Source organism: Castor canadensis, chromosome 12 (genome assembly GCF_047511655.1).
Source record: "Castor canadensis chromosome 12, mCasCan1.hap1v2, whole genome shotgun sequence".
Lineage (NCBI taxonomy): Eukaryota > Metazoa > Chordata > Mammalia > Rodentia > Castoridae > Castor > Castor canadensis.
In genome coordinates this window covers 69,626,452-69,653,893 of record NC_133397.1, presented here as the reverse complement: position 1 = coordinate 69,653,893, position 27,442 = coordinate 69,626,452, and the positions used below count along the sequence as shown (strand labels likewise).

The window sequence follows — 27,442 nt, the reverse complement described above, 5'->3', positions numbered from 1 at the left end:
CCCTGGATACAGCAGGACTCTATGAGTCAGGTAATAAATGGAATTCTGCCCACATCTAGATCAGAGTAGATCCACTGGGTATATAAATGCAAACAATGGTTATTTTACTGGCCCTGATGGTGTACTTGAAAACAAACATGCCTAGAAGGAGCAGAACCCTTAATCTGGCGCCTTGGCCTTTAAAGTTAAGTGTAAGTCTTAGCAGCTACTTTCCTCCCTGTTCTTTCAAGACAATATATCCAAAACAATGTAAAACAAGGGGAATAGCTGGTAAGGAATCCATGTGGTCCCCATCATATCTCCACTTAATTTGTCAATATGGCTCCTCAAAACACCAAATCAGCCTTGACAAATGAAAGTAAACCACCACAAAATCAAGAAATAACCTTGATGTAGCCAATATTGGTCAACAACAGCAATAACTTTACTTTGCATCAAATAAGTCAATCTGGAGAGAAGCTCTATATTATCTTTGCAAAAATGTTTTAAAACATATTATCCTTATTGTGTACTAGAGAACCAGCCATGGAGAAACACACACACACACACACACACACACACACACACTACATTTCAGTAAACAAATATATCACATTTTTCTTCTTTTCACAAATTTCTACAAAAGGAAGGGGGCTAGAAGCACTACTAACCAAGCCTTCAGGATTGAATCTGGGAAGACATCATGTGATGATTTTCATAGCGAAGTTGTCACCTTCTCTAGAACAATATTTAAATTAAAATGCTGCTGTAGGGAGAACCATTGCAGAGAAGGAGAAAAAGATGTATACAGCTATTTCAACAGAAGGTGTAGGAATATATGATTAACTAATATTATAGTGACTTAATATGCCATTGTTTGGAGCTAGGGGTGTGGCTTACAGTTAACGTGCATGCTAAGCACATGAAAAACTCTGGTTCAACACCCAGCACAAAGAAAAAATAATGTCACTCTATTCTTGATTGCCTTCCCTACTCCAAGACACTCAATAAATAGTTTTTTAACTACTGTCTGCTGTGGACTACATTTTGATTCACAGCAGGGAAATGTAAAACAATCAAAGAAAATCACATTTATACTACTCTTAGTACCAATTTTTAATACAATTGTTGATGGACCAGAATCAATAAAAGAGCATCTCCAGAAAATTAAAAAGAATTAGTTTGCTAGTTAAGAGCAGAGATTGGAGCTTGATTGCTCAGGTCCATCAACCAGACCCACCTACCACTAACTAGCTGGGCAATCTTGGGCATGTAACTTAAATTCTCTGCGTCTGATTTACACATATCTCTTTTATTAAATAGTGATAATTAACAATAGTTACTTCATGGATTGTTACACTATGTAAAATATATGTACACAAATATATGAAGAGCTTAGAATATTCCCTGATATATATCAAGTGCTTTATATTTACTAGCTGTGTTTATGAATGGTACTGATACTGTTCCAGGCTGATTTAAACCTGTCTGAGTACTTTAGGATCTCAGTTCCAGACACGTTTTCTTCCTTCAACTAAATCAGGAGTTATCAGTTGAAGAGATTACTGACTCCTAGAGGGTTTATGGCTTCCTTTCTGATGACCAATAAAACACTTTGAATATTATTTTTTAAAAGCAGAAAAACATTCCCCAACTACAAAAAAGTGCTGCTTTCATCATTTTATCCTTTTTATATGTTGTTATTTAAGGAATCTGAATTAATGAAAACACCAGGTTAGTGACTATGACAAAATCCAATAAAGAAAGGGATTAACTAAGGGGTTTCTTTTTCAGGCAAATTGGAATGCATACAGTTCATATTTGATAAGAGGGCTCCATATTGCAATCCTAGGCTCCTTCTATCTTATTTCACTGGCAATCTTAATATTCACCTTCCATTTTATGCTCTATATCCCCTTCACCATTAACTCAACCCAGCCTGGGGATGCTGGAGAAGGAGAAGTGGAACCATTTCTCTCCTCTCTAAATGTAAAGCCTAGAAGTTGCACGCATCATTCAAACTACAATTTACTGGACCTAATGTAGTCAACATCTAGTAATAAGACAGACTAGGTGTACTGAACACATATAAGATTGTTATTGTATTGATGGATTGTATTGTGTTAAAGCATGAAAAATTGTTGAAATGAAGTATTAGCTAGTGTGTGTTAGGGCTTAGAGGCCAGCCAGACTGTGACAAGCTGATATGCTAATGAGCCAAACCTAAGGTGGCAGCTGATATGCTAATAAGCCAAACCTAAGGTGGCAGCTGATATGCTAATAAGCCCACCCTAAGGTGACAGTGCGGATAACAGAAGTGGTGAGGTCACCACAGGGTATATAAACTCAGGCCAGAACCCAAAGCCTTGCTCGCCTCCTTGACATTGGAGACCATGCTGTCAGGAGTACCCCCGAGACGCTGACGTAGAGGCAGCCACCGCTTGTGAGCGTGCCCCTTCTCCCAACGACCACTGGGTGTCGCCGGTGAACCATGAACTGGACCTGCACTGAAGGAGCTGTGAGGATCCCCTGGGGCACAGCTACGCCCCCCTCATCGGCACAGTGAGCAAGACTTGGGGGAAGGTCTGAGTAACTCCTGGCTGACTAGGGTAGCAGAGACAGATATTAAGATCCATAGGAAAGTGCCAGTGAATTTGTTTTAATAAAAACCCTGTTCTCTGAAATAAGAGTCTCCTGAGTACCGTCTCTCTGTACTCAATTGAACCAATAGGCGTTCGTGACACTAGGACATACATTGCATTATGCCAATTGTGTGTGAGAACGGGTAGGGGATAAACTGGGTGAGAATGAGTAAGGGTGCTAAGATGCAGTCCTGGTACAGTGTTATCCTGTGAAGCTTGACTTAAATATCATATAGATATTTGGAACTAGGAAAAACCTGAGCTCAAGCAAGAGGGGGACAAATAACTATGTCTTTGTTTGGTGACTTGTATACTGAATAGCTGCTAAGCATTTTCCTAAAAGTGATTTCTCTCCATCCTATATCCCGTGAAAAAAAATCAATATTCTTAGTATCACCAATAAGTAGTTGTAAAGCTGTATAAGTACATGTGTGTGTGTGTGTGTATTCAGACTGAATTACTGATACATAGTAATAGTCATGTACCTGAAATTTCAAAACTTGCTTATTTTCAAAGTCACATAAACTTGTCTGTCTTCTGTGCCTCAGATGTCCTCTCTGTAGCCATATTCAGCTCAGGAACTAGTATAGCCATTTTCTAGACCCCAGAATTCTTCCCACTGGTAGAATTACTAGAGTCAACATCTAAATACTAGAGTCTTTATCCAAATGAATTTGTTTCATTTGCTTCACTTAAAAAGGAAAAAAATAAAAGGAATATTCATTGGTTCCCAAGCCAAGAAAAGTCATTTCATACATTTTCTCTTAAACTTAATAGAGACTATTGTGGAATTACTCTACAACTCAAGTGATTTATTGTAACTACCACCCTATTAATAAAAAAATTCCCAAACCTTTATCTTCTTGACTAGTTTTGTCTAACTCTGTCCTGATCCAAGAATAATAATTGTCTTTTTTGACTTTAATATTTTATAACAAAGGACTTAAATCACAGAGTATATTTTTTATTCTTTAATACTTCCAAACTTATGTTAATGAAATTCTGATTTCATGATAAACATGAAGAATGGACCTGGTAAAACAGATACAGACAAGGTGTTAGTTTCAGATCATTCTGCAATACTATGTAACATCTGAAATAATATGTAACATCTGAAATAATTTCCATCATAAAAGCACATTTCCACATAGGTTCATCAATTAAATTACCTGTTAATTTGTCAACCAAGTATAAAATTAATGCATTAGAAAAGGGCCAGTTGGATGTGACTAAAACAGTTAAGTTACTGAAAATAAATTATCAGATGAAAACCTGTCAAACAAGCAGTTAAAATAATAAGTGAGTCAAAAATATTCATTCCAATTTCTAGTTTTTAACTAGAATAAATATCTACATTAAAGAAACATTAAAATTTGCCCACTAGTTTTCTTAAAAACAAAAGTACAATAATGTTTAGCTACTGAATAATGATTTGACTTCACATTTCAAAGTAAGGGAAAAAAAATCTCAATGCTCTTTTATGGGATATTCCAAACATAAAGTCTTCTTGGTTTTTGGGAGAAAAATGGGTGGTGTGTGTGTGTGTGTGTGTGTGTGTGTGTGTGTGTGTTTATGAAACTTTAGAATTATTTTATCAAAGTTTCACAAATATGTTTTGATGGAAAACAGTAACAACATGTGACTAAATAGTAAAAAAAAATAATAACCAATCTAATACATTTTTTAAAAATCAATTTAAAATACATAAAAAAGCCAGGTTGTTGCAGACAATTCATTTATACTATAAACTAAAGTTTAGGAAATCATAGTCCAAAGAAGAAAATGGAGTGTTTATAAATGGTTTTAAAGGAATTAAAATTTTCAAGCAGAAGAGTTCTATTCTTAAAGTGGTAGAAAATGCATACAAGCTATTGTTATTTTTTAAATTTACTAAACCCCTCCTCTTCCAACATCTTGAAAATTTGGTAAAAAATTCTTAATGGTACAATAAGGACAGAAATATACTGTGAATAAAACTACCAAGATGCTAAAATATAAAGAAAACATTAATGTTTAACTTTTTTTACCAGTTTTTAACCAGAAAGTAAATTTTCTTATTGGAATGTGTGTGTGTGTGTGTGTGTGTGTGTGTGTGTGTGTGTGTGTGTACACACATCAGAGGGAGAGATAGATTTCCAAATAAAAGTAACTCCATTTTATTATAATATTTGTAAAATAATAATGTTTCAGGTACCTCACTATGACTTTTGGATGCTTTAATTTTAATCCTTTGACAACTGTGCCAGTTAGTATTGTTATCTTATTTTATGATAAGTAAATTAGGGGCTCAGGAATGCTCATTAAACATACCCAGTGAGTGCTAGAAAGTAATGGAGCTGAAATTGGAATCTAAAAGCTATGGCCCAAAGCTCAAGATATTTTAAAAAATTGAGACATTCCATTTAAATGTTTGCAATCTCATTTCAATACTTATTTACAAAAACAAAACATGTCAATTAGATACAAAAACTTTACTGCTTAAGTTGCAAAATTCATATAGACTCTAAATAGAATAGTTATTTTGGAGAAATTTTTTTTATTGTCAGTTAATGTAATAGTGCATATTGTAATGTAAATTTTTTTCTTTTGACTTGAAGAGGTGATGACAATAGTCACAAGAAGAATAGCCAGACAAAACCCTTCAGGTTATCTTGGTAAGTCTACTAGCACTGAGAACGTTCACAAAGTGTATAGTACTTCCAGTATAAAAGGTAGGCACTTTTCAGTTACAGAAGCATAAAGCGTAGTTTTTAAAAAGCTAAAGAAAAAGAAAGAAATTAGAAAGCCAGAAAGCTTTCAGTAAAGGAGCACTGTTAGCTTCCTAGCATTATGAAAAATTATCACCACAAGCACCAAGGCAAATATTCCATAAAAATTAGAAAGATTGGGGAAATACAAATTTTAAATGTTCTCAAAGGTGCCATTCTAGTAAGCTGAGACTCTAGGCACAATATCTATTTATAATCTTTTATGCCTTAAGAATTTGGGCTATTTGACAAACCCCTCCACTCTGTTGTTAAGATTATCCATATAAAATATGTGTCTGCGTATGTTTGTGTGTGTGAGTGTGTATATCTTGGGATTACAGTGCACTTTGCCCAGGCAGGAGATACCATCCCAGAAGCAGAGTTGCTCTGCCTTTCTCACTGCCCACAAGGCTCACTGAAGATGCACAAGGCAGAATCACTCTACAAACACACAGCATATATATATATATATATATATATATATATATATATATATATATATATATATTCCTTTCAAGGTTGAAAATATTGACAAAACACACCTAGATAAGCAGTTACAATTTAGACTTAAAACCTAACAAATTTTCCTTTAGGCCATGTTTCCTGGACCTTTTATACAAGGTACAAAATGCTAAATCACAAGCAAACAAATCAAAACCCTACAACTGACAGAACATTGAAATAATCACACCAATCTAATAGCTATTAAGTAAAAGCTACCAATTTCCATTTCCTCACACCACATTAAGACATTTAAGGCAGCTCTTTTGGTCAATCTCACAGTAAGGAGGAAAAACTGTCAACACTAAAAAGCATTAGAAAAATACAACAGTGAAATAGTAGCCATAAACTACACAATGCAAACTCACAGAACTCAAGATCTTTTTTAAAAATTTTTAAGTGACTTCATTAATTAAGAAAATTGAGTCATATTTGATTCACTTATTAATTGTAATTAAGTCACCTATTTATGGTGTTAGTTAGAAGTAGATGGCATATTTAAAAATTCGTTTACCCTGTGAGTCAGCTAAAATAATTGAAAGTCACCCTTTGTAAAACAAGTGGAATTCATGCCACCTTTTAGGAGACCGAGTGTAAATGATCACAAGTTTACTTTTGCTCAAGGAGACTTCTAGGGAGCATAACCCTAATGGAGATGGGGTCAGCTCATGTGATAAAACTTTGCTTCTTTTCTATTTATTTTTAAGTACATATATTGCACTCACTTCCATAGCAATCCTATGCGGAAAGTAATACGACTGCCTCCCTCCATTTCACGGGACAGCTTAGGCATAGAGATGGTCGGTAACCTGCCTAAGCTAGGAAGTGGCAGAGATAGTATTTGAACCCAAAAAGAGTCCACACTCATAAACACTAACTGCTGTCGCCTCCTGGTTTCATTTATGTGATGTTGCATTTTAGGAAAATTATATTATTTAAAAAATATATATATTAATTTTCAGTGGACACATAATAATTTTACAGGTTTACAGGGTACAGTATATCATTTCTGTAGATATGTACAATGTGTAATGATCAGATCAAAGTAACTGGGATATCCATCACTGTAAATATTTATCACTTCTTTGTGTTGGGAATATCCAAAATCTTCTCTACTAGCTAATTTGAAATAAATAATTAACTATTATCAATCATACCTACCATACTGTGTTATAGAACATTATTACTGCTATCCAAGTTGTACTGGGTACACACTGACCATTCTGTCTCCATCCTTTCCTTCCCTCCATCCATCCCAAACTCTGGTAACCACTATTCTACCCTCTGCCTCTATTAGTTAAGTTTTTTAGCTTCCATGCTGCCTCATTCCCTTTTGTTGGTAAAATTATTCTCTCATACAACAAACATTTATATAAGTTCTGGAAAACATCAGCAAGCAAAAGCAGACAGAGTTCCTACTCTCTTGGAGATAACAGTCTGATGAAGTGGACAGGCATTATGGAACTATACACAAGCGAGTGTGTAAGTGCTAATTATATTGAGTACTGTGAGAAAAAGATAACTTTTCTAAAAGAACATGACAAAAGTCCTGACCTGGCTGAGCAGTCAGAGGAGATTTCCTTCTCTGAAGAGACTGAGCAGTAGCTGTAAGTTAATTGTCTTTAACAGGTGAAGAAGTGAAGAAGCTGCACATTTGTAGTCCCCATAATTTCCATGCAGTTGTGAGAAACCTCATTTAATGATGTACAAGTGGGGGGATAGGTAGTTCTGAGTTGTATCTCAGGGGCTTGAAATGCTGACAGGCTTGGTACGTAAACATGCAATAAGGTCACAGAACCAGACAGCTAAAGGTGAACACAGCTCCAGGTGGGGATCAAGGTAGTACTTCCAAACCTTCCTGTTTCTGCCTCTTCTAATAAAGCCCCCCATTACATACTATAATATAAAGATAAAATTATAAAGAATTATGAGTAATACTATATTCTGAAAAGGATATGTGAAATCTTAATTCTCTGAGCTGTAATAATTCACATTAACTACTTACATGGGTCTCATATGGTCAAGAAAAATGTTTACAGTAATTTAGCCTTCATGACTTTATCCCAAGGACCCATGATCAGAGATAACGCCTCCTTATCAACTCTAGTGTTTGATCTGGTCCTCTCTAGAAATCACTGCACTTTCTAAATATGCTCTTGAAAAGTGAACCCCAACTGGATCCACAAGAAAAGTAAAAGTCTGAACCACTATGAGTAGAGCAGAAAGGCTACTTACAGCCATTTGCATGCCTCACTCCTATTAATATATTTCCCCATAGTGTCAGTTCTGTTTTTTAATAACAGCACAACACTGCTGACTCACATTCACCATATGGTCCTCTTGGACTCCCAGGTCTTTCTGCTGTACTTGTGCCTGCCTAGCTAGTCTTTTCTTAACCATTATCTGTCCAATTATTTGGATGTTTTCATACCTAAGAGAAACTTGAATTTATCCTTATTGATTTTGATTTTAGCAGATTACTTCTCTGAGCTATTTCATTCTAGAGCATTCTGCCCTCGTTCAGAGCCTCATAAGGCCTCACCTAACTTGCTACAAAAGCCTCTTAATTGATTTCTCTTCCACCACCTTTACCAATTACGATCCTCACTTTGCACAGTCATCATGTCATGCTTCAGACGTTACAGCACATTAATTAGACAGCTTCCACTGGAATAGAAATGAAGCTCAAATCTCTGCACAGTCTGCTCCCCAGCCTTCTTCTTACCAAACCCTGGCCCCGTGCAGCCTGAGTATCAAACACACAAGCTGACTCATCTCTCCACAAAGTCTCTGGGCTTTTGCAGTTTTATTCATGCTCTTCATTCCTCTGAATCATTACTATTCCAGTCCTACCTGCTGTTTTTTACTTTGATAATCTACATGATATTAATTTTTTTTTAATTATTCCATCCACTCCATTCAGTATCTCCCCATCCTCTGTGTTCCCACAGTATTTGTGTCACTATTACAATCCATTATTAGTTCCTAAGTAACTGTAAGGATAACTAAATACATAGTTGCAATAATGAAGACTGGGCTGTTCAAATTCTCAAAATAAATATATAAGGGATCAGGGAGAAGTACAATAATTCTAGAATGTAAAAGTACAGTAAGTCCAATGTCCTCAATGATACCTGTTCTTGCTATACAGATGTATTTTTGACTTACAGTGGGTTATCCCAGATAAATCCATCATAAATTGAAAATGCTGCAAGTCTAAGATGTTTTTGCTATCCCATTCCTACTGAATATCACAACTCAGCAACACGCTATACTAGTTCACATCAATTGTTTACCCTTGCAATGCACTTGTACTGCCCAGCACTAAAAGAGTATTATACTACCCACCACTAGCTCAGGAGGAAAAAGAAAATCAAACTTCAAAATTCTAACTTCACTTTCTACTAATGCACATTGTTTTCACACCATGATTAAATCAACAAGTAATAAGTTGAACCATTAAAAATTGGGGACAGTATGTATTGTGTTTAAAATTATACTTTGACAAGTTGTTTTTCCAAATAATTTTCTTTAATACTAGCAGTTTGTATAACTACTTAAGCAGTAGTTATGTAACTATTGCATACTTCAGAAGCTGATATGCCTATAATTTTTAACAAAGGATGTTGACAAAAAAAAGTTTGAATCTGTGTTCTCCCTCATTCAGTTTTTATAAACTACCTTGATATTTAAAAGCAAGTAGTCGTGACCTACTCTTACACCTATGTACTGAATAAATGGAGTTTAAATGTATATTTTTTTCTTAGCATGAGCCTGGTTATCCACTTTTCCTACCAAAAATAGAAATGATTACTGTTTCCTTATTTAAAAACATTGGACCAAACCATGCATATGTAAAACAATCCTAGATTTTAAATCTGAAGTATAAAATTATAAAAACCTACTTCCAAAACTACAATTCACAAGAGACTACTGATATCCAAGTAAGCTGTATGAGTAACTTCCTCTTGAGAAGAAAAATGAGACACTGTGGGTAATTCAATAAATGTATGTTGAGCCAAATTATTATGCTCTTCTAGGATGTAAATCTAACAGATACAGTGAGTGTTTATGGTCTAAAAGTACAAGTGCTGTTGATGGTTCTACTTTCATGTGGTGTGGGCAGCAAAAACCCTTTGCTGCTGAGTGAACCCTTCAATTTTAGCAAAAATAAAACTGATTACCAATACTGATATGGTTCCTAAGGTTAAAAAAAATAACACCTCACAGGAATCCAGTTTTCTACTAAAGTTGGATTTTCTAAAGGTCAGATACATGATTCTCTCACCATGATTGGAAAATGTAGGGGAAAAAAACCCACTCCAAACATAGACACTGACACTGTAAGAGCTAAAGAATAAAAGGATTAAATACAATGTAAGGGCATGAGAAAGAGCATAGAGGGATTAGAGGGCAGGAACAGAATATGGGTAGAGTATACTAAGAAACAAGATGGCAAAATCCCAAAAGATCAGAAATCTAGGAGGGAAACACTGAAAAAGAACATCAGCATTTGGTTCAAGAGTTCATTAATTTCCAGAAATGGTGGTTGTTCCATAAGGTAGACTGGTGGGTGGGGAAGTCAGATCACTCAGTTATGGAATCATCTTCTCAACTCACCAAGAGAATGACTTTCAGCAGAGGGTTTGACGCACACTGTATGCACAGAAACTATGCTCTAATATTTTTCCATGTTGAACAACATTATTCATCAAAAGTATTTATCACAATTTTGCAATGTTAAAATAAATGGTACTTCTAATAGCAGAAGTATTTGAAGCTTTTTGTTCCTTACTGGCTGTTTCGCTGAGTCTAAATAGACTACTGGAGAATTAGCTTGGATCTGTCTACACTTTTCCAATCAATTTTGATAGTGACAAGCCATAGTTATAGCTAATTTTATCACTCAGCTCTTGACAAATCACACTACAAATAAACCAAGCTGTTGGGGGAAAGAGAGGCTAGCAATGTGAATCTAGGTACAGTTGTCTTTGTATTTCTCTTTTTGTCAACTTCTCTTCTTTCAGTAGACACTGCTCAGAGTCTATTACCATGGGTCAGTCATCCCAGGTGTGGCTCCTCTAAAAATAATCCACACTTCATCCCCTCAGGATGGTACCATCTACTCAACCTCACATATGCTTAAATCATAAGAAAGCTTGAGAGTTGTTCTTTATGCATCCTTTGAAATATTCCTCCAAAATTAGTGATGTATCATGGTAAGGCAGGTCTCAGCATGGTAATTGGGCTGGTGTTTACCCAACTCTTCAACAGAGCTAACAATGCAGTCATACAGAAGCTCAGAAAAAAAAATTTAACCATCTCATTGCCACTATCTTTTTTATCTTTTTGTAAATACCACTTTACCACCATTTTTCCTTCTCTTTCATATCTGAACTTTCACTGGAAACTCAAACTCTTCTAGCATTTATTTCTGATAATAAATTATTATTTATTTAAATATGCATATATTTAATGACATCCAAATAGATAGTAAGGATAAGCCTAAGAATAAATGACTTACAAAGGCACAAAATCATATAATGTTAATTTTATGCTCTAAATATAACAATCTCTAAGTATTTTTTCTGATCATAAAAGCAAAATATGTTCATTTAAAAAAGTTTATCCACTTTTCTGAAAGAAGTATTTGGGGCTTTTTACTGTGTGATTTGTAAGAACTCACTAAATATTAAATAGATTAAGACTTTGTTGATTATGCATTTTAACATTTTTACATGAATAGCTTACCTCTTTACTTTGCCCCTCATTTTACTATTTAAAAACTTAATCATATTTAATCTACCAGTTATTTACTTTTAAATTTCTTTCTTTTTACACTTGGAAAGGGCCTCCCTACTCAATATCAAATTAAATAAACAAGTACTTTCTAGGTTATTTTACATAAGTTATTCACAATTTCAACAAATCAACTGGCTATAATAAGATATCAAACATTCTGAAATTAAAAATATAGAGCTCAGAACTTGAAGTTTTTTTTTTTAATGGGAAGCCAACACTTACACAAAAGGCTAACTATGAGAAATACAGCTGAACTTATCACAAAGTTGTAACCAATGTCATATTTGAGAAACTGGAGAAAATAAGTACTATAACAAAATTAAAAGAATGATTCAGAGTCAGGCATGTCGGCAAACACATCCCAGCACTCAGGAGGCTAAGGCAGGGCGATAGAGAGTTCAAAGCCAGCCTCGGCTACACAGTGATTCTAGGCCAGCCTGAGTTATATTAAAAAAACAAAAAGTGGCTGAATGGGAGGTAGCTCAGTGATAATGTACTTATCTCACATGTGTGAAAGCCCTAGGTTTGATCCTTAGCACAGCAAAAAAAAACAATAGCTCATGATCACAAACACTTTCCATAGGAGAATGTACCCATGGGTTACAGTAACATACAAGTCATCCATTAGCTGTCTTTTTTTTATAAATTAATTTTCATCTATATCAACTCTATGCTGTTTATAGGAAAAAAGGTATTTGCTTACATATTTGCATTACATGTCAATTATCTTTCTAAAAAAATACCTATTTCTAACATGACAGTGGAGGAACTAGATACAACTAAATACAGCAGAAAGTCATATGAACTGGCCCTAGAGTTACAGCAAACAAAATGACCATCATCTCTCCAGCTTCAACTTATCATCTATACTCTTTTTTAATAGGATACACTAAAGGTGTTCATTTCTAGATTGTTTACAAATAAAAGGCAAAAATAATCTAAGTATTTAAAAGTGCAATGAAATATGCAGCCATTAAATAATAATTTAAAATATAGATAGCAATTAGAACCTAGGGATTTCTAAAATAACAAAACCATTAACATTCTGTGATTACAACCATGTTGAAATGAATATGGGAAACCTGAAAAGAAACATAGAAATGCAAACAACATACACAACTGTGGCAAGATGAATAAAATTACCTTTTAGAATATGTGTCTTGGCTGTATAATTTGTGGCACAAATATTATTAGTAGAGGACTTAACAAAGGCTCCAGATTGGTGTCTCCTTTGGTGTGTTCTGCATGATTCATGATATTCCACCAATGTGGAGCAATGGAAGGCAGAATGGTAGAGGGTTGATGGCCAAATAAATACAGGACATGTTCTGGATATATGATATTTGAATGTAATTTAATTGTGCTCTGTTGCTTACTTTGGGGGCTGTTTGTTTGGCTGCTTACTGGCATAAACTCTCAGATACTATTTTAGAAGAAAAAAAAGTAACTTTCCATATTTACTTGTGTATAGACCTCGCTTTGATGAAACATTGCTTAGAATTAGCACCCTACAAAAGATACATTCAATGTGCTTCTCTAGACCTCTGAATCTAACAGAAACATTCTATTGTTAAGATCTTAATTAGGTTAGGGACAACTTATGTCTCTCAGAAACTATAGCATAACTGCCATGTTTTGAATTCTTTAATATATGTTCTATGGTTGATAAAATATAACCTTATGATTTTAAAAAATTATGTAAAATAACTTTTGGAAATTAAGTGTGTCTATTTCTCATTCTCAAACAATAACTAGACTGGGGGTGTAGATCAGTGATAAAGCTACTGCCTAGCATGTGCAAGGCCTTGGGATAATCCTCAGTGACACATATGTATACACAATTTACCTCAAAGAACAGTTGTCTTTATACCCTTTTAGATATTATAAAATTGTTATTTCTAAACACATCAAAAGGTCTATAAAGTTCCTTCACTTCATGTCTTAAAAGGGAATTTATTTAAATTAAATAAGTTTACTGAATCATTATTATATTTATTGACCATGTGTAAAATTCTGTCACATGTATTATAAGGCACATTTGGATGATTAGTGCTTATCCTTGCTTTAAAGATTCAGAGTTAAGCGTGTAGGTTGTGTAGTGGGGAATAGAGCCAGTCAAACAAATACAGCAATAACTACTCCAATATGAGTTATAATCTAAATTGGGTACAATAAAAGGAATATAAAAGCTAGGAGGTAATTGAGGTGGAAACCTTGTAAGGGATCAGAGATCCATCAAGGAGGGGAGGTGGAATGCTGACAGATTTAAAGGACATATAGAAGGTCTCCTAGGTTTTCAGCAGAAAATGAATCCTAGACGTCAATGAAGTGGAGAAAAGTATGTTTTGAAAGGAATGTTTTATCCTTGTTGAGAAAATGGTTCCATTAAGTGACCATGTGAATATTTTTGTGGGGACATGACTTTTCATTTGGAACATAAGAGCCCTGATTGTATTCAAAGGCATTTAGATTTAATTTGGTAGCCAAAGAAGCACACTGAATATTTTTTCAGCAAAAAGATTAGAACTATGAAAAATTAATCTTATGTAGGTACATCAAGATTAAGGGATACAACACTGGAGAATGACATTCAAGAAGAGAGTGAGAGAGAAAGACAGAGAGAGCAGATTAAATTCTCTGGCATGAGAACAGTACAGAATTGAGCAGCAGCCTAGAATTCTGCAGATAGTTCAAAATATGTCATCAAAAAGCGCCAAGACAAAGTTCATATGGAAAGTTCATATGTCAAGAATAGTCAATGATGGTAAGGAAAATCAATTGGTCTTCCAGAAGACTGTCAGGAAGGAAAATTTAAAAGTATTGAAGTACATTCAATTAATTCATATATAATCATCTTTAAATTTTAATTCCATCACAATAGTTCTACTGCAAAGTAACTGAAACATAATGTCTGAGACAGGACTACAAGGAAGTAAAACAATTGAATACTCCCCCAGACTGTCCTGCACACAGTGGGGTCAGAAGAATCCAAAAAGCTTATCTGAACATGTCATAAAGTGACTCCATTAGTGGGTAGGAAAGATTTACTCCCCAGGGATTAAGTCCATACCTATAACTTCATTTCCTGAGACCAAGGAGGCTTTGGGGGTAACATTAGTTTATCCACTAATCCTATTAGTTTTAAATGAAGTGGAACAGAAATTGGTCAGTTCAACATCTTCAAGCATACCATAATATGGTGGTAGAGTTTTTAACTCTGGAAGAATTATTTACTAAAATTAGTGTGTATGACAGATTTCAGAAAAATACTTTTAGACCTTGTCAATAACATTTTTCATTTGGAGTGTTGATTTCTGAAATATCAACTAATCTCTTTTTATCTACTCATGGCATCTTTACAAAGCCAAACCCTCCCCACTGTGCGCATGTTTTATGTCAATACTTATATACCATGTCTGTCTTGGACCTTAGGCTAATATTCCTGTATTCCCTGCTGTGTATTATTGCAGGCATAAAACAAATGTTCAAGGAGATTGTTTCTGTTGCTATGGAAATATCATTTAATTTCCTAATTAGTAGGTATATAAATGCATAACCATAGGATTTGTTATTTCCAAAGTTTGGCAACCAAGTCTACTATTCATGTCTAAAGACAAACTCCCCATGAGTTAAACACTTTTATTCAAAGTAAGAATTAAGAATTTAACCAGTCTTATATTTTAATGCTTATGAATTATTTGTTGTACACAGAGAAATGAAAGAATGAAAGAAGGAACACATATGTAAGTTATGTATTCTTCTCTTCAAACAAGACATGTGAAACTATCTACTTACCAGAAATAAATAAAAACCAGTTATTAGCATTTACTTCTCAAAAGAATTTCTTTAATTCCTCTTGGTTATGATTTATAAAAGGTGGTCATAATTATAAAACAGTATTTTAGCAACTCACTTGTTATCTAAAAGGAGGCATAACTGAGATCTCCTTTACTTCTCTCCATTAGGTTTTGTCTAATGTGGGTGTAATACTTTGAATCTGGAATGTCCCCCAAAGACCCATGAGTTGAAGGTTTGGTTGGCAGCCTGTGACACTATTGGTTGGTGATGGAACTTTCATGAGGTGTCAGGGTTATGTTAGGACTATGGCCCCTCCCTGTTTCTCTCCTACTTTATTTTTATGCCTATTATGTCCATCCAACATGTGTTGAAAAGCCTTCTTCCACCATGTGCTCCCACCAAGATGTACCACAGTCTAAAGCAACAGAGCTACATGGCCATGGAATGGAACTCTGAAACCGTAAGCCAAAATAAACCTTTACTCCTTTTACATTGATTGTCACAGATTTTCTTTTGTCACAGTGATGAATAGGTTACTAACACATTAGGCTTTGCAATAGAGTAAGAAAGAATATAAATTATGCAGATGAGGCACAAAGTTTATAAAAAGGACAAAATTCTAAAATGCATACCTTTCAACTTATGCTAGAAAACGAATTCACCAATGATCTTGATTACTTCCCCATGATAATCCACTCTATTTAAAACAAAGCAAATTAAGCTAAACTTCCTTCGATATTTTCCCCTCCCTTGCCTTTTAGCATCCAAGTCTGCCATATTGCTTTAGAGATACACAATTCTAATTTTTCTCTTCATAGTCACTGTTTAATTCAATACTATCAGATTTCTGAGCTAACCAGTGGGCTAAAGCTACTTTGGCAAAGATCAACATAGGATCCATTTCTAACTTAACAAATACAGTGGACTCTCTCTGAGCAGCATCCTTTCCCCTCTAGAAATGCATGAAAGTTGGAAAATTATTTCTTCTTAGAAGTTGAGAAAAACCATCAAGCACTGGGGTACTTGCCACTCTCTTAGTCACATTTCACAATTCAGACTGTGCACTGAACAACACTGTGAAAACTAGAAGTTCTAGTTGAATGAAAACATGTTTCCTCTTTATTGATAAAGTATTTCTGCCAGTTGTATGGGCAATATTAGTAAAATACCTTTGTTTTCCTGGGGATATGTAGTATACTGTTAAGAAGGATATGGCTTCTTTCTCTTTTACAGAAAGTATATTTTGCACAGACCACTAAACCCACAAATTAGTTTACTTTAGCAAGCTTCATTTTTAAAATGTTATGCACACCAATAATTTATCCATGTAGTAAGATGATGAATGCAGCTGGGAAGAAAATTCTTCTAGTTTAAATATTAGAAACAAGGATGAAGAGACAACAAATTTAACATCCCATCACAGAAAGCATTCTAAAGAGACCATGAATTGATTGTGGGGCCACATTTTGGCTGCTGATGTAGCTGCCTCCAACAACCTCTTCTTATCACCAGCTGAGTGCCAATGGCTACTAAGACCACTGCATATCTGCTGCAATCCTAGTGGTAGGACCACAGAAGCCTCCCAGCTTCAGCCTGCATCATCTGCTCATGGCATTTCTAATCCTTCCTTTGCCCTGTTAGCTGTCAGAATCCACAGACTTCAGGGGTGGAAGCAAAGAACAGATGCCAGATCTGATCTCACAATTTGCCTTTCATTGCTTCTGTATGTTCCGGATGAAAATCCAAACTAAGAGCTTAATGTAAGAGTAATATTCCTCTCTTCTAAATTATTTTTTTCAAATTGCTGATTCCCCTGATTTCAGTAGTAAACATCCTCATATGATGTCTTTCCTTCCTTCCCATCAAAATTTTTTCAGATTGTATATTCCTGAGTATGCAGGCCCCATACTTCTCCACAGTGTTTCATGTCATCTCTTAGAGGCACTTCATCTATTTTCATAATTTTAATTATAACATCTATTGTGGCCCAAAGTTTCCAATTTGAATATCAGCAATTCAGAAGTGCAGACCTCATTCATAAATGTCTACTGAAGATTTGTATCTGGAAGACTTGTAAGCATTTCAAATTTAACATCATCAAAACCAAACATCAGCATACTCCCAAATAGGGTCTCTCTTTTTGCTCAGGACAGCCTGGACCATGATCTTCCTATTCTAGACTTCCTGCCATCACTGGGATGGCAGGTGCATGCCACCACACCTAGCTTTCTTCATTGAAGATGGGAGTTTTGCAAACTTCTTTGCTTGCTCTGGCCTGGAATTGCAATCCTCCTGATCCCTGCCTCCCACATAGGTTAGGATGATGAAAAGTTTGTAATTTTGATGAAATCCAATTTATCTATTTTTTTTCTTTTGCTGTGTTTGCCTTCAGTATCACATTTAAGAAACCTGTGTCCAATCCAAGGTAACTAGGATTTACACCTTTATTTTCTTCTAAAAGTATTATTTATAGTTACCTCTAAAATTTAGGTCTATTATGTATTTTCTGCTTTTACACAGAAGGTGACAAAATGGTCCAAATTTGTTATTTTTCATGTAAACATTCAGTAGTCCTAGCACCATTTATTAAAGAAACTATTTTCCCCCACTGAAATGTCATCTTATCCTTGCTGAAAAATCAACTGACCATAAATATATGGGTTTATTTCTGATCAATTAACTCTATTCTGCAGATCTATATGTCTACACTTATGCCAGTACCACTGTCTTGATTACTGTAGCTTTGCAGTAAGTTTTGAAATTGACATGTGTGAGTCTTCCAATTTTGTTCTCTTTTAAGATTGTTTTTAGCTATTCTTTTTTCACATGTGAATTTTAGGATGAACATGTCATTTTCTGGAAAAAAGGAGGCTGGGAATTTAATAGCAAGAGCGCTGAATATGTAGATCAATTGTGCCATCCTAACAACATTAAGTTTTCCCATCTGTGAACACGGATGTCTTTTTGTTTGTTTACATTTTCCTTAACTTAATAATGTTTTATAGTTTTCAATATACAAATAATTCAACATTTTTGTATTATTAAATATTTGTACTATGTTGAATGTCAAAATGGTAACACAGATTATAGATTGTTTTATAATTATAATAAAGTACAAAAATTAAAATCTACTCAGTTAGTTTTCTGCCTGATCAGACATTTTATAATACCACATATTTATAATTTTGATAGGAGTTTTAACTTGTCTTAGTTAAGAACAATTCTGCAACTCATAGATCTTAAGTTGTAATACACCTGAATTTAAGAAGTGAGATAGCAACAGCAAACCAAATTGTCTTTCCAAAGTCACCCAGGCATCAAGAAAATTTCATCAAATAAATAGCTCTGTCTCAAATTATTCAATGAATCCAGAGTTGAAAATATCTATGTGCAAGTAATTGAGTTGAATTCATAATTATAATATTTGTATTATTCTAATTCACCCTTATTGGTGTAATTCTTTAAGGAAAGATAGACATATTACAGTTAACTCTATTTTTTAAACTAGATTCAGTGACTTAGCATAAATAAAAATATTTTGTGGTTCCATGAAACCAAACTTGCCACTTGTTACTATTTTCTCAACCACATTAATTATTCTAGAAAGAATAATGCCTGCTTTTATTAGTAAAAATTTTATTATCACCTACACTATCTTCCTGTGGATCACACAATTTTAACATAATGTGTTCATTAAGAATAAGTCAATGCTGATATGTATGCATAAAACCTACAGCAGATGAATAATCACAATTCAAAGCAATTAGCCCATTTTCTCAATTTGCACAATCAGTGAAAGATTTTCATTAAAAATGACCATTTTTCATGATGAAAGAGGATTATGAAAACAATGAAGGTAAACTTCACCTTAAGTTTGAAAAAGAAAGTCTTAAAGCCAAAAAATTAAATTCTGGGCAAGAATTGGAGACTACAAAAACTTCTTAGTGGTGCTGAACTAGCTACTGTGTAAATACACATCTCTGACAAACAATGCTGGATGCTGAGTGAAGGTGTCATATAGCATAACTGCTTCAGTACACAAGTGATAGCAAAATTATATTTAAAGTATCAGATATCCAGAGAAATAAGTTACTCACATAAATTTTAAGTTTAATAGCTTGAGCATTATCATAATCAAGCATGTTACCACTATATCAAATCATTATTCACTAAGCTCAGCCCATCATCTAGAAAAGACATTTCCTGGGCCTTTGAGGAGTCACTTACAAAAGCAATCATTATGAAGTATTCAGAAAGACCTAGGAAATGGCCAAGTAAATATTTAAAAGAGAGTATGTGAAGTCCAGGCATACAATGTATTTTCTGCAAAGGGAAATTCAAAAACTTACAGATACTGATATAAATATAGTGATATAATTGAGGCATTATGGAAAAGACAGATATTGAGAAAAACTTGTAAAACAAAAAAGGTATGTCTGGATCACGGTATTTCAGATATGAAGTGTCCTGTGCACACTAAATCTGAATAAGAAGAACAAATATTTTAAATTTAAAATGAGAAGAAAGTGTAAGAAAAAAATAAGTATTATCTTTTATTGGTAAGTCTTTTTAAATTAAGACTTATAAATATATGTATATGTGTATTTGTACCATGCCTTTTATCTTAACATATAAAGATCACACAAATTATTACGGAAAGTGAACAAATATTTTGAACCAATAGAGTACTTCAAAAGTAAGTGGATATAAAAAGCAAAAAAAAAAAAGTCTATATCAGCAAAAAACCTACTTGAAAAAGTAAAAGAAAAACATCTCTTTCCCAACAGTAATAAAAACTACATACAAGACAGTAACAAAGAACACAAAATAAAAAAGATCTTCTATAAAAAAATTATTTTTGATGCTGAAAGATGTAAAAAAGTCTTTAATAAATAGGAAATAATAAAAAGATTATGAATTAGAAAGCTATCACTTTTCCCTCAAAATTTTCTTAAATTAAAAACAAAACTACTTTAAATACCAAGATTATTGTTTATGGTATTTGGTAACCAGAACATCATACTCTTCTGAAAAAAATGTAAAAATAGATAAGAAACTTTGGGAAAAGAAAAATCATTACCTATTGGCTTTATAACTTACTATACACTATAGTGATTATAACCTTGTCTCATTAGTTTTTTAAACCCAAAGGATATACATAGGCCCTACCAGTTGAAATAAGATAAACAATTCATTCAATAAAGTAAAAACATGAACACATTTCTCATACCACTGGCAAACATGAGGCCATTAGAAAAAAAAAATGAAAGATAATCATCCTCTCTAGAAATCAGGGAAATAAATTCACATAAATAAAAGAGATATCCTTTCTATGTATTTATTAGTTGGTAACCATTACAGGTTTAAAATTATGCTGTACTGGCAAAGGGGTAAGAAAACATATATATATTAATATATATTTATTATATATAATATATATTTATTAAATATATATATTTATTAATATATATATTAATATAATGATATATATATTCTATCTGCTGGTAGAATGTAAATTGGCACTACCAGTTTAAGAGCAATTTGGAATTAACTATTAAAATCTAAAATACACATCCTTCTTGATCCAACAATTATAATCAGCACTTTACCCTTTACAAAAAATCATGTAGGCAATAAACCTGTATAAGGATATTCATCACAGCATTGTTTGAAATAGCAAAATATCAGAACAAATTCAGTATCTATGAAAACATAGGCAACCATTAAAAACAATGGTATATAGCTTCATGTATAAGCATGGTGATGTTTCTAAACTATGGGAAGTGAAAATGAAGTATAGAATGTCATGTCACAATTTAAGTGTGAGACAGACTCTTGGGGACCCCAAAATTGATCTTCTGCTCACGACACAGCTCTTATTTGAAGGCAAAAAAACACAAACATTTTATCTTTGTAGACATCCAAAAACTGTAAACATAAATCCAAATAGATGTGATATCACATAAAAAATAATGTAGAAGAATTTTTATTATCCCAGGAAATGCTTAAATATAGTTAGTTTATATATAGGATACAAAATTATGTGATCTCAGTTGTTCTTAAACAAATCTCACTATACAGTAAATTCACTGGATACACTCACTGGAATAAAAGAAACTAGAAAGTCACCAAATATTCACTGAATAGTTGGTCTACAGTGATTATTTTTATTTTCCACATTCTTTTTCTCATTATTTTCTAGATGTTTTACAATGTGCAGTAATGTGCCTATCAAAGACAAAACTTGTTCTCTTTGAAACAATGTATCTCCTGTTGTTGAATTCTTGAGATACCTCCATGAAGATAATACTAAAATATTTCTCTGCTCCCAGACCTCACTTCAGTTGCTTTTCAGCTGCTTCCTGAGCAGTTATCAGCATTCTAGCTTTCATTCTCCTGGATGGGATTTCTTACCCTCTTCCACTGCTGTGCTCATTAATCCCATCTTTCTGCTGGATCAGCTCTTTCTCAGTCCCCAGAACAAGGCAGGACTGGAATTGAAAGGTACAAACACAAGGTCATCCTCTGCTCCATACTCTTATCCCCATCCATTGTTAGAGTGACAGTTCTTGTTCATTCTGTTTTTGCCTAGATTTTTGACCCATGCCACTGCAGACTCAATACAGTATGCTACACACTCTATCATATTCTGTCTCGCATTAAATTGTTCAGGTATCTAGATTACAGCCACCACTAAACTGTCAATTTAGGATATCAGAAACTACATCTTACTCACTTATGCATCCAGGGCTGGTGCCCACCCCTCAAAAAAGCAAACAATGGTTTTCATAGTTTGTAAGAAAGTATTTGATAAATAGCTGAGTTTGAGCTAAAATCTGTAGGATCTGTTCAAAGACAGAGTAAGTTCACAGACTTAATTTAATCAACAAGCATTTAGGAAGGAATTATTGTGAGCTCAAGATTGTAACAGGGGAATAATAGAAAAAAGGAAGGTATAGCTCCTCTCCTTGACACTGTAGAGTGATTGAAAACACCTAAAAAAAAAAAAGGTGGAGAATAATTACTGTTTTGGCTTCTCCTTTAACAAGCAAAACATGAAAAATCTTTTTGCCTGAGGTCCTGATTTCACAGATGGGCAAACTACTGCCAACAATGACTTTTGCCTCCTGTCCCAACTCCATGGGGCCCAATGTGCTTGGCTCTGCTAGTCACTATTTGTAAGCTTGCCCACTTTAAACTGTCCCCTTAGATGTAGACTCCTTTCACCTCTAGTTCATTTTGTGGGGTGTGATCTAAATTTCTTCCTTCCTTTTATTCCCAGGGTACCCTGATCAATTATTTCTGCACACACTCCCACAATAACAAGCTGACTCCAATTGCAGCTCTACTTCAACCTCCTTCCCACAGAACCAAGAACATCATGGCTATCCTCTATATCAAATTGTAACAAACACTGAAGTTTGCTTGCCTGGCATGCTTTTCTCCCCCTCCTTGTTCTCAACAAACTTGCCATTTTGCTCATCTATCCCTCTACCAGTTTCAACCTGCCACTGGCTTCAGAGAAAGCTGACTCCAGCTCAGCAGGTGGATACTGACTTAGTCCAAGGCTATCATTCATGACATTCCCATTTCCCTTGCAGTTGACTGAACTGGGGATAACCATGTGAAATAGTACTGGCCAGTGAGATAAAAGAGAAGTCTACAGGGAGGCTTTTGGCAAAAGTTTCCTCATTTTTCAGGAAAAGACACAACTAATGCATAATGGTGTGCTTGGAATTAAAACAGCCATCACACTACTGGTTGAGGATTAGGTCAACACACAGAGGAGGCAGAACAAAGACAAAGCCATGAGTGAAAGCTAAGCAGAGATCTGAGATCTAACATCTGTGTACAATAGCTTTTCAAATGTATTTCTTTCCCTCTGCAGCCAGTTCACTTATATTAGTTTTTAAAAGCACATCTCTAAACACACACACACATACACACACATACTTCAGCAAAGGAGTAATTTTAAAATGGGAATTTGACAGATATTTGGGGTTTTTTTTGTTTGAAGCTATTATGAGTGAAGCTGTTGTAAAAGTTTATGTAAAATTTTTACATGTGTTTTTATTTCACCTGAGAATAGAATTTCTGGATCATAGAGTAAGAATACTTCTAAAATTAAGAGAACTCCCAAATTGTTTCTCAAAGTATTACATTCCCACCAGCAATGTATGCTGTTACAGTTGTTGCATGTCCTCTCAGAAATTTGGTATTATCAGTCTTTATAATTTCATAAATGTAGGGTTCTTATAGTGGTATCACACTGTGGTTTTTAAATTTCATTATTTTGGTGAATAATAGCTAAATGCCTTTTTGTGTGTACATGGTCTATGTATATCATCTTGCCTGAAATATCTCTTCACATATTTTGTTCATTTTCAGTTAGATTGCCTGCCTTCTTGAGTTGCAACAAGTCCGTTGTTGGTTGTACCCCCAAAAAGGAAGATAGATACATACTTTGAGCATATCTTGTATCTTTTGAAGGGTAGAAATGTTTTTTTAATTTACCTTTTCTTACAAATTTTTGGGCTCCAAGAAATCTTTGCCTAACTCAAAATGCCAAAGTTTTTCTCCTATATTTCCTTCTAGAAGTTTTTATATACAAAATCATAAACAAATCTCAAAGACACTATGTTTAATGAAGAAAGGAAAACAAAAAATGTGTATATACTCTGTGATTCAACCTATATTAACTTCTGCAACAAGCAAACATAACCTACACAGACAAAGGCAGATCAGACCCAAGGGAAGATTTTTGGAAAATGACAATATTCTATATGTTGATTGCAGGGCTAGTCAGAAAAGTGTATTTGAAAATACACAACAAAGTCAACAAACTATTTACTTAAAATGAATATGCCTTAGTGTTTTATGAACTGTATATCAAAACACTCAATTTTTTAAAATTATGTGAATTTGGCACTGGATTGGTAGAACAACTAGTGACCACAGTCCTATGGCATAGGATTTAGGGAATAAGCAAAACCTTGTTATAGCTGAGGCAGAAATATTAACCTTGGAGTTTATATAACTTCTTAAATAAAGGCCTCGTCCTAAATACATAAACTCCATACAGTATATCAAGGATTCTGGCATTATTCAAACACACTGGACTCATCTCTAGATAGCGGAAACAACTAACCGGTATCTCCAGTGCAGCAAGGATTTAAAAAGGGACAAGAAGGGAATGATGGAAATGTAGAAGTGTTTCTTTGTTCTCCCTTGGCCCAGACACTCTGTGAAGTGAAATTTGCACTTTATTGAGAAAGGTAAAGTATATTCCACAAAAGGAGGTTTTTTCCATGTAACAGCTTTTATTTGAAAAGAAAAAAACACAAGTGGGACACAAAGTCATTATACCTTGAAAATTTAAGGGAAAACTTAACATGTAGAATTATAAAATTCAATAGCTACATACCTACATATCATGTAGTTAAAATCATGTAACTCGTGAAAGCCTAAAGAACCTAGATTTTTTTAGGTTCTATCTTATACAAGAATTATTTCCACCCAAAGTACTTCACAGAACAGATATTGAAAACATACTTTTTGAATGAATTTATGCTAAGCAATATTATAAGGATAAAAATACATGGGAAGCACATGTGAACAGAGAGATAAATTGGGATGATTTCTTTCCACCCCATTAAATTGAGTTCAGTGTATACTTCTTTATGCCATTTCTGCACATTAAGAAAAAACATAATTTTCTTTGAAGTAATTCTGGCAGGTATCAAAGCCTGATAAAATAGAATGAAGTGGCAAACACTCTAGAATTGTAAGATACCTACTCCTAGAAGCAGTAGAAGACAGGCTCTTTCTGAAGTAGTTCAGGGGCACTTCCATCTCCTTACACAAAGATAAACTAATGATATTTAATAACCACTTTAGGACCTATGAATTTAAGACAAACATGGTTGACTAACTTTTTACCAAGCTCTCAGTTAAATTATGGGAGCATCAGATACATCTGTCATCCCTGAAGTTGTTGTAGTATCTGGATAAATTGCAGGCAAACAAAACTGCCATGTTTCCACCAATAGTCCATGGCTTTACTACTGAAATAGCTAAGGACCATTAAAAAAAATCTCTACCACCCTTAAGATCACATAACACTCAATTCTTTATTGTATCCCCCAGCCCTGTGTCATGCCCACTTATTTAATGTGAAACACTGAAGCAAGGTGGAACACTGTTTGATTTGTATCACCATCTTCATCAAGCACCTCTTTTTAAGGTGCTATTTGGCTTCTCTAAAATAGCCAAGAAAATATAATTGCCAGATGTTGAAATGTAACAATACAGTGAAAAATCAACATGATTTTACATTAGATTTCTTATTCATGCTCTGGTTTTAAAAACTTCATTGAAATTTATATATAAAACTTGCTTTAAAACAATTTTAAATAGATTTATTAGTATAACAGCAAAAATATAGGAAATACCTAACTGAACAGGCATTTATAAGTTTTGTAGTTGTATAGACAAAACAAATTAATTCACTGTCTCATCCTTACTCCATGTCCCTGTTTGGTCCCCACCTTTAATTTATGGGGAACAAAATTGGTTTTTTTGTTCCTGCTAATGTATGTTGTCCTTACACCTGAAAAATAATTACCTAATAGTTGTGTGCATAGGTCAGACCTTTAAAAAAAGAAATAACAATATTCCTTTTAATGGAAAAACCCTCTAAATTAAGTTCTATAAAGTGAAACTATCACTTTGTGTTTTTATAATGTATCATAATAATCTCATAGAAGTACAGAATGCATATTTGTGGTTGAATTAGAATTCATCTCAGAGGTAAAAACATACTTAGATGGAAAATAAAAACACTTAAAATTAAAATTTTCAAAAACCTCTTATGCTTTAATGAAAAACTGACAAGAAGTTATAACATCTGAAGATGTTTTATTGAGATCCACTGAATCTTTAAAACATCAGAGAAAGCTCTCAAAGTAGTTTTATAGTTTCTAGTTTGCTAGCTTTTGGAAATAGATTCATACTTATGAGTAAATAACAAGATAATATTCACAAGATCAATTTTGTACATTATTAAACTACAAAAATCAAGACAAAAGCTTTGTATATTAGTTGGGAGAAAACAAATAGTGTATGCCTATTAAAAACAGACTAAGTGTAAGTACTGTAAATACTGCTACTTTGAAATTACAGGTAAAATTTTCTAGAAATCTATTTTTGGGTGAAAGAACTCAATTCATATCACTTATGCTGTTGGATAAATATTTCATGGAGAAATTATCAAAATAGTTCATGAACCCCAACGAAAAACAAAGGTGTAACAACAGATGCAGTCAATGGGCATTTGTCACCTCATCCCCGAGTAGATATTTAACTTGATCAGTGAAAGTCCCAGACAGACCCTCTGTTGTCACCACGTGTTCATCTCCCAGTAAGAACACCTGAATGAGCATAAGTTATCTGGAATCATTAATAATCTGGACCACCAATAAAAAGAGGCTTTAATTAGTCAACAATGAAAATTTAAAAAAATAAACCATAGGAAATATAACTGCTCCAACAATTCCTAGCTCCATGTTTATCAAAATAAAATAGTTATTCTCCAAGATATAGTACTGAAATACCGATAGTCGTAAGGAAAAACAAGGAAAAGATTTATAATATTCTTAATATAAAACAGTTGTTACCCAGCAAAGATCAAATTTTCCTCTGCCTGGAAATTTAAAAGAAAAAAATATGCTGGATCTCCACTGTAATGCAGACCTTGGACTCTATGTATTGGGAAAGGGTTCTGAGTGTGACAAAGAATTAACAAATTAAAACAAGGTCTTTAAGATAGCCAAATCTTCATGATAAAATGCATTCCACAGAACAATCGGTTGTCTTATCCTCACTATGACTATATATTTCATATATCCACCAGTATGCCAGATATTACAGTAAATAAATGGTCTTCTTGATATTTCTCCAAACATTCCATGCTTG

The 27,442-nt window shown here is 34.0% G+C and overlaps 1 protein-coding gene across 5 annotated transcripts in view; it reads right to left on the bottom strand.

The window, feature by feature from the left end:
- The window catches only part of Ctnna2 (catenin alpha 2), a 1,077,131-nt gene that overhangs the window by 1,046,183 nt on the left and 3,506 nt on the right, over positions 1 to 27,442 (bottom strand). For 2 of the 5 annotated variants that reach the window (XM_074050079.1, XM_074050084.1), the window contains exon 2: positions 21,884 to 21,960. The exons of the other annotated variants lie outside the window; for them this stretch is intronic. In XM_074050079.1, coding sequence (XP_073906180.1) covers positions 21,884 to 21,914 — 31 coding nt within the window. In that variant the 5' untranslated portion in view covers positions 21,915 to 21,960. The remainder of the gene's footprint in view (positions 1 to 21,883; positions 21,961 to 27,442) is intronic. 5 annotated transcript variants of the gene reach the window in all.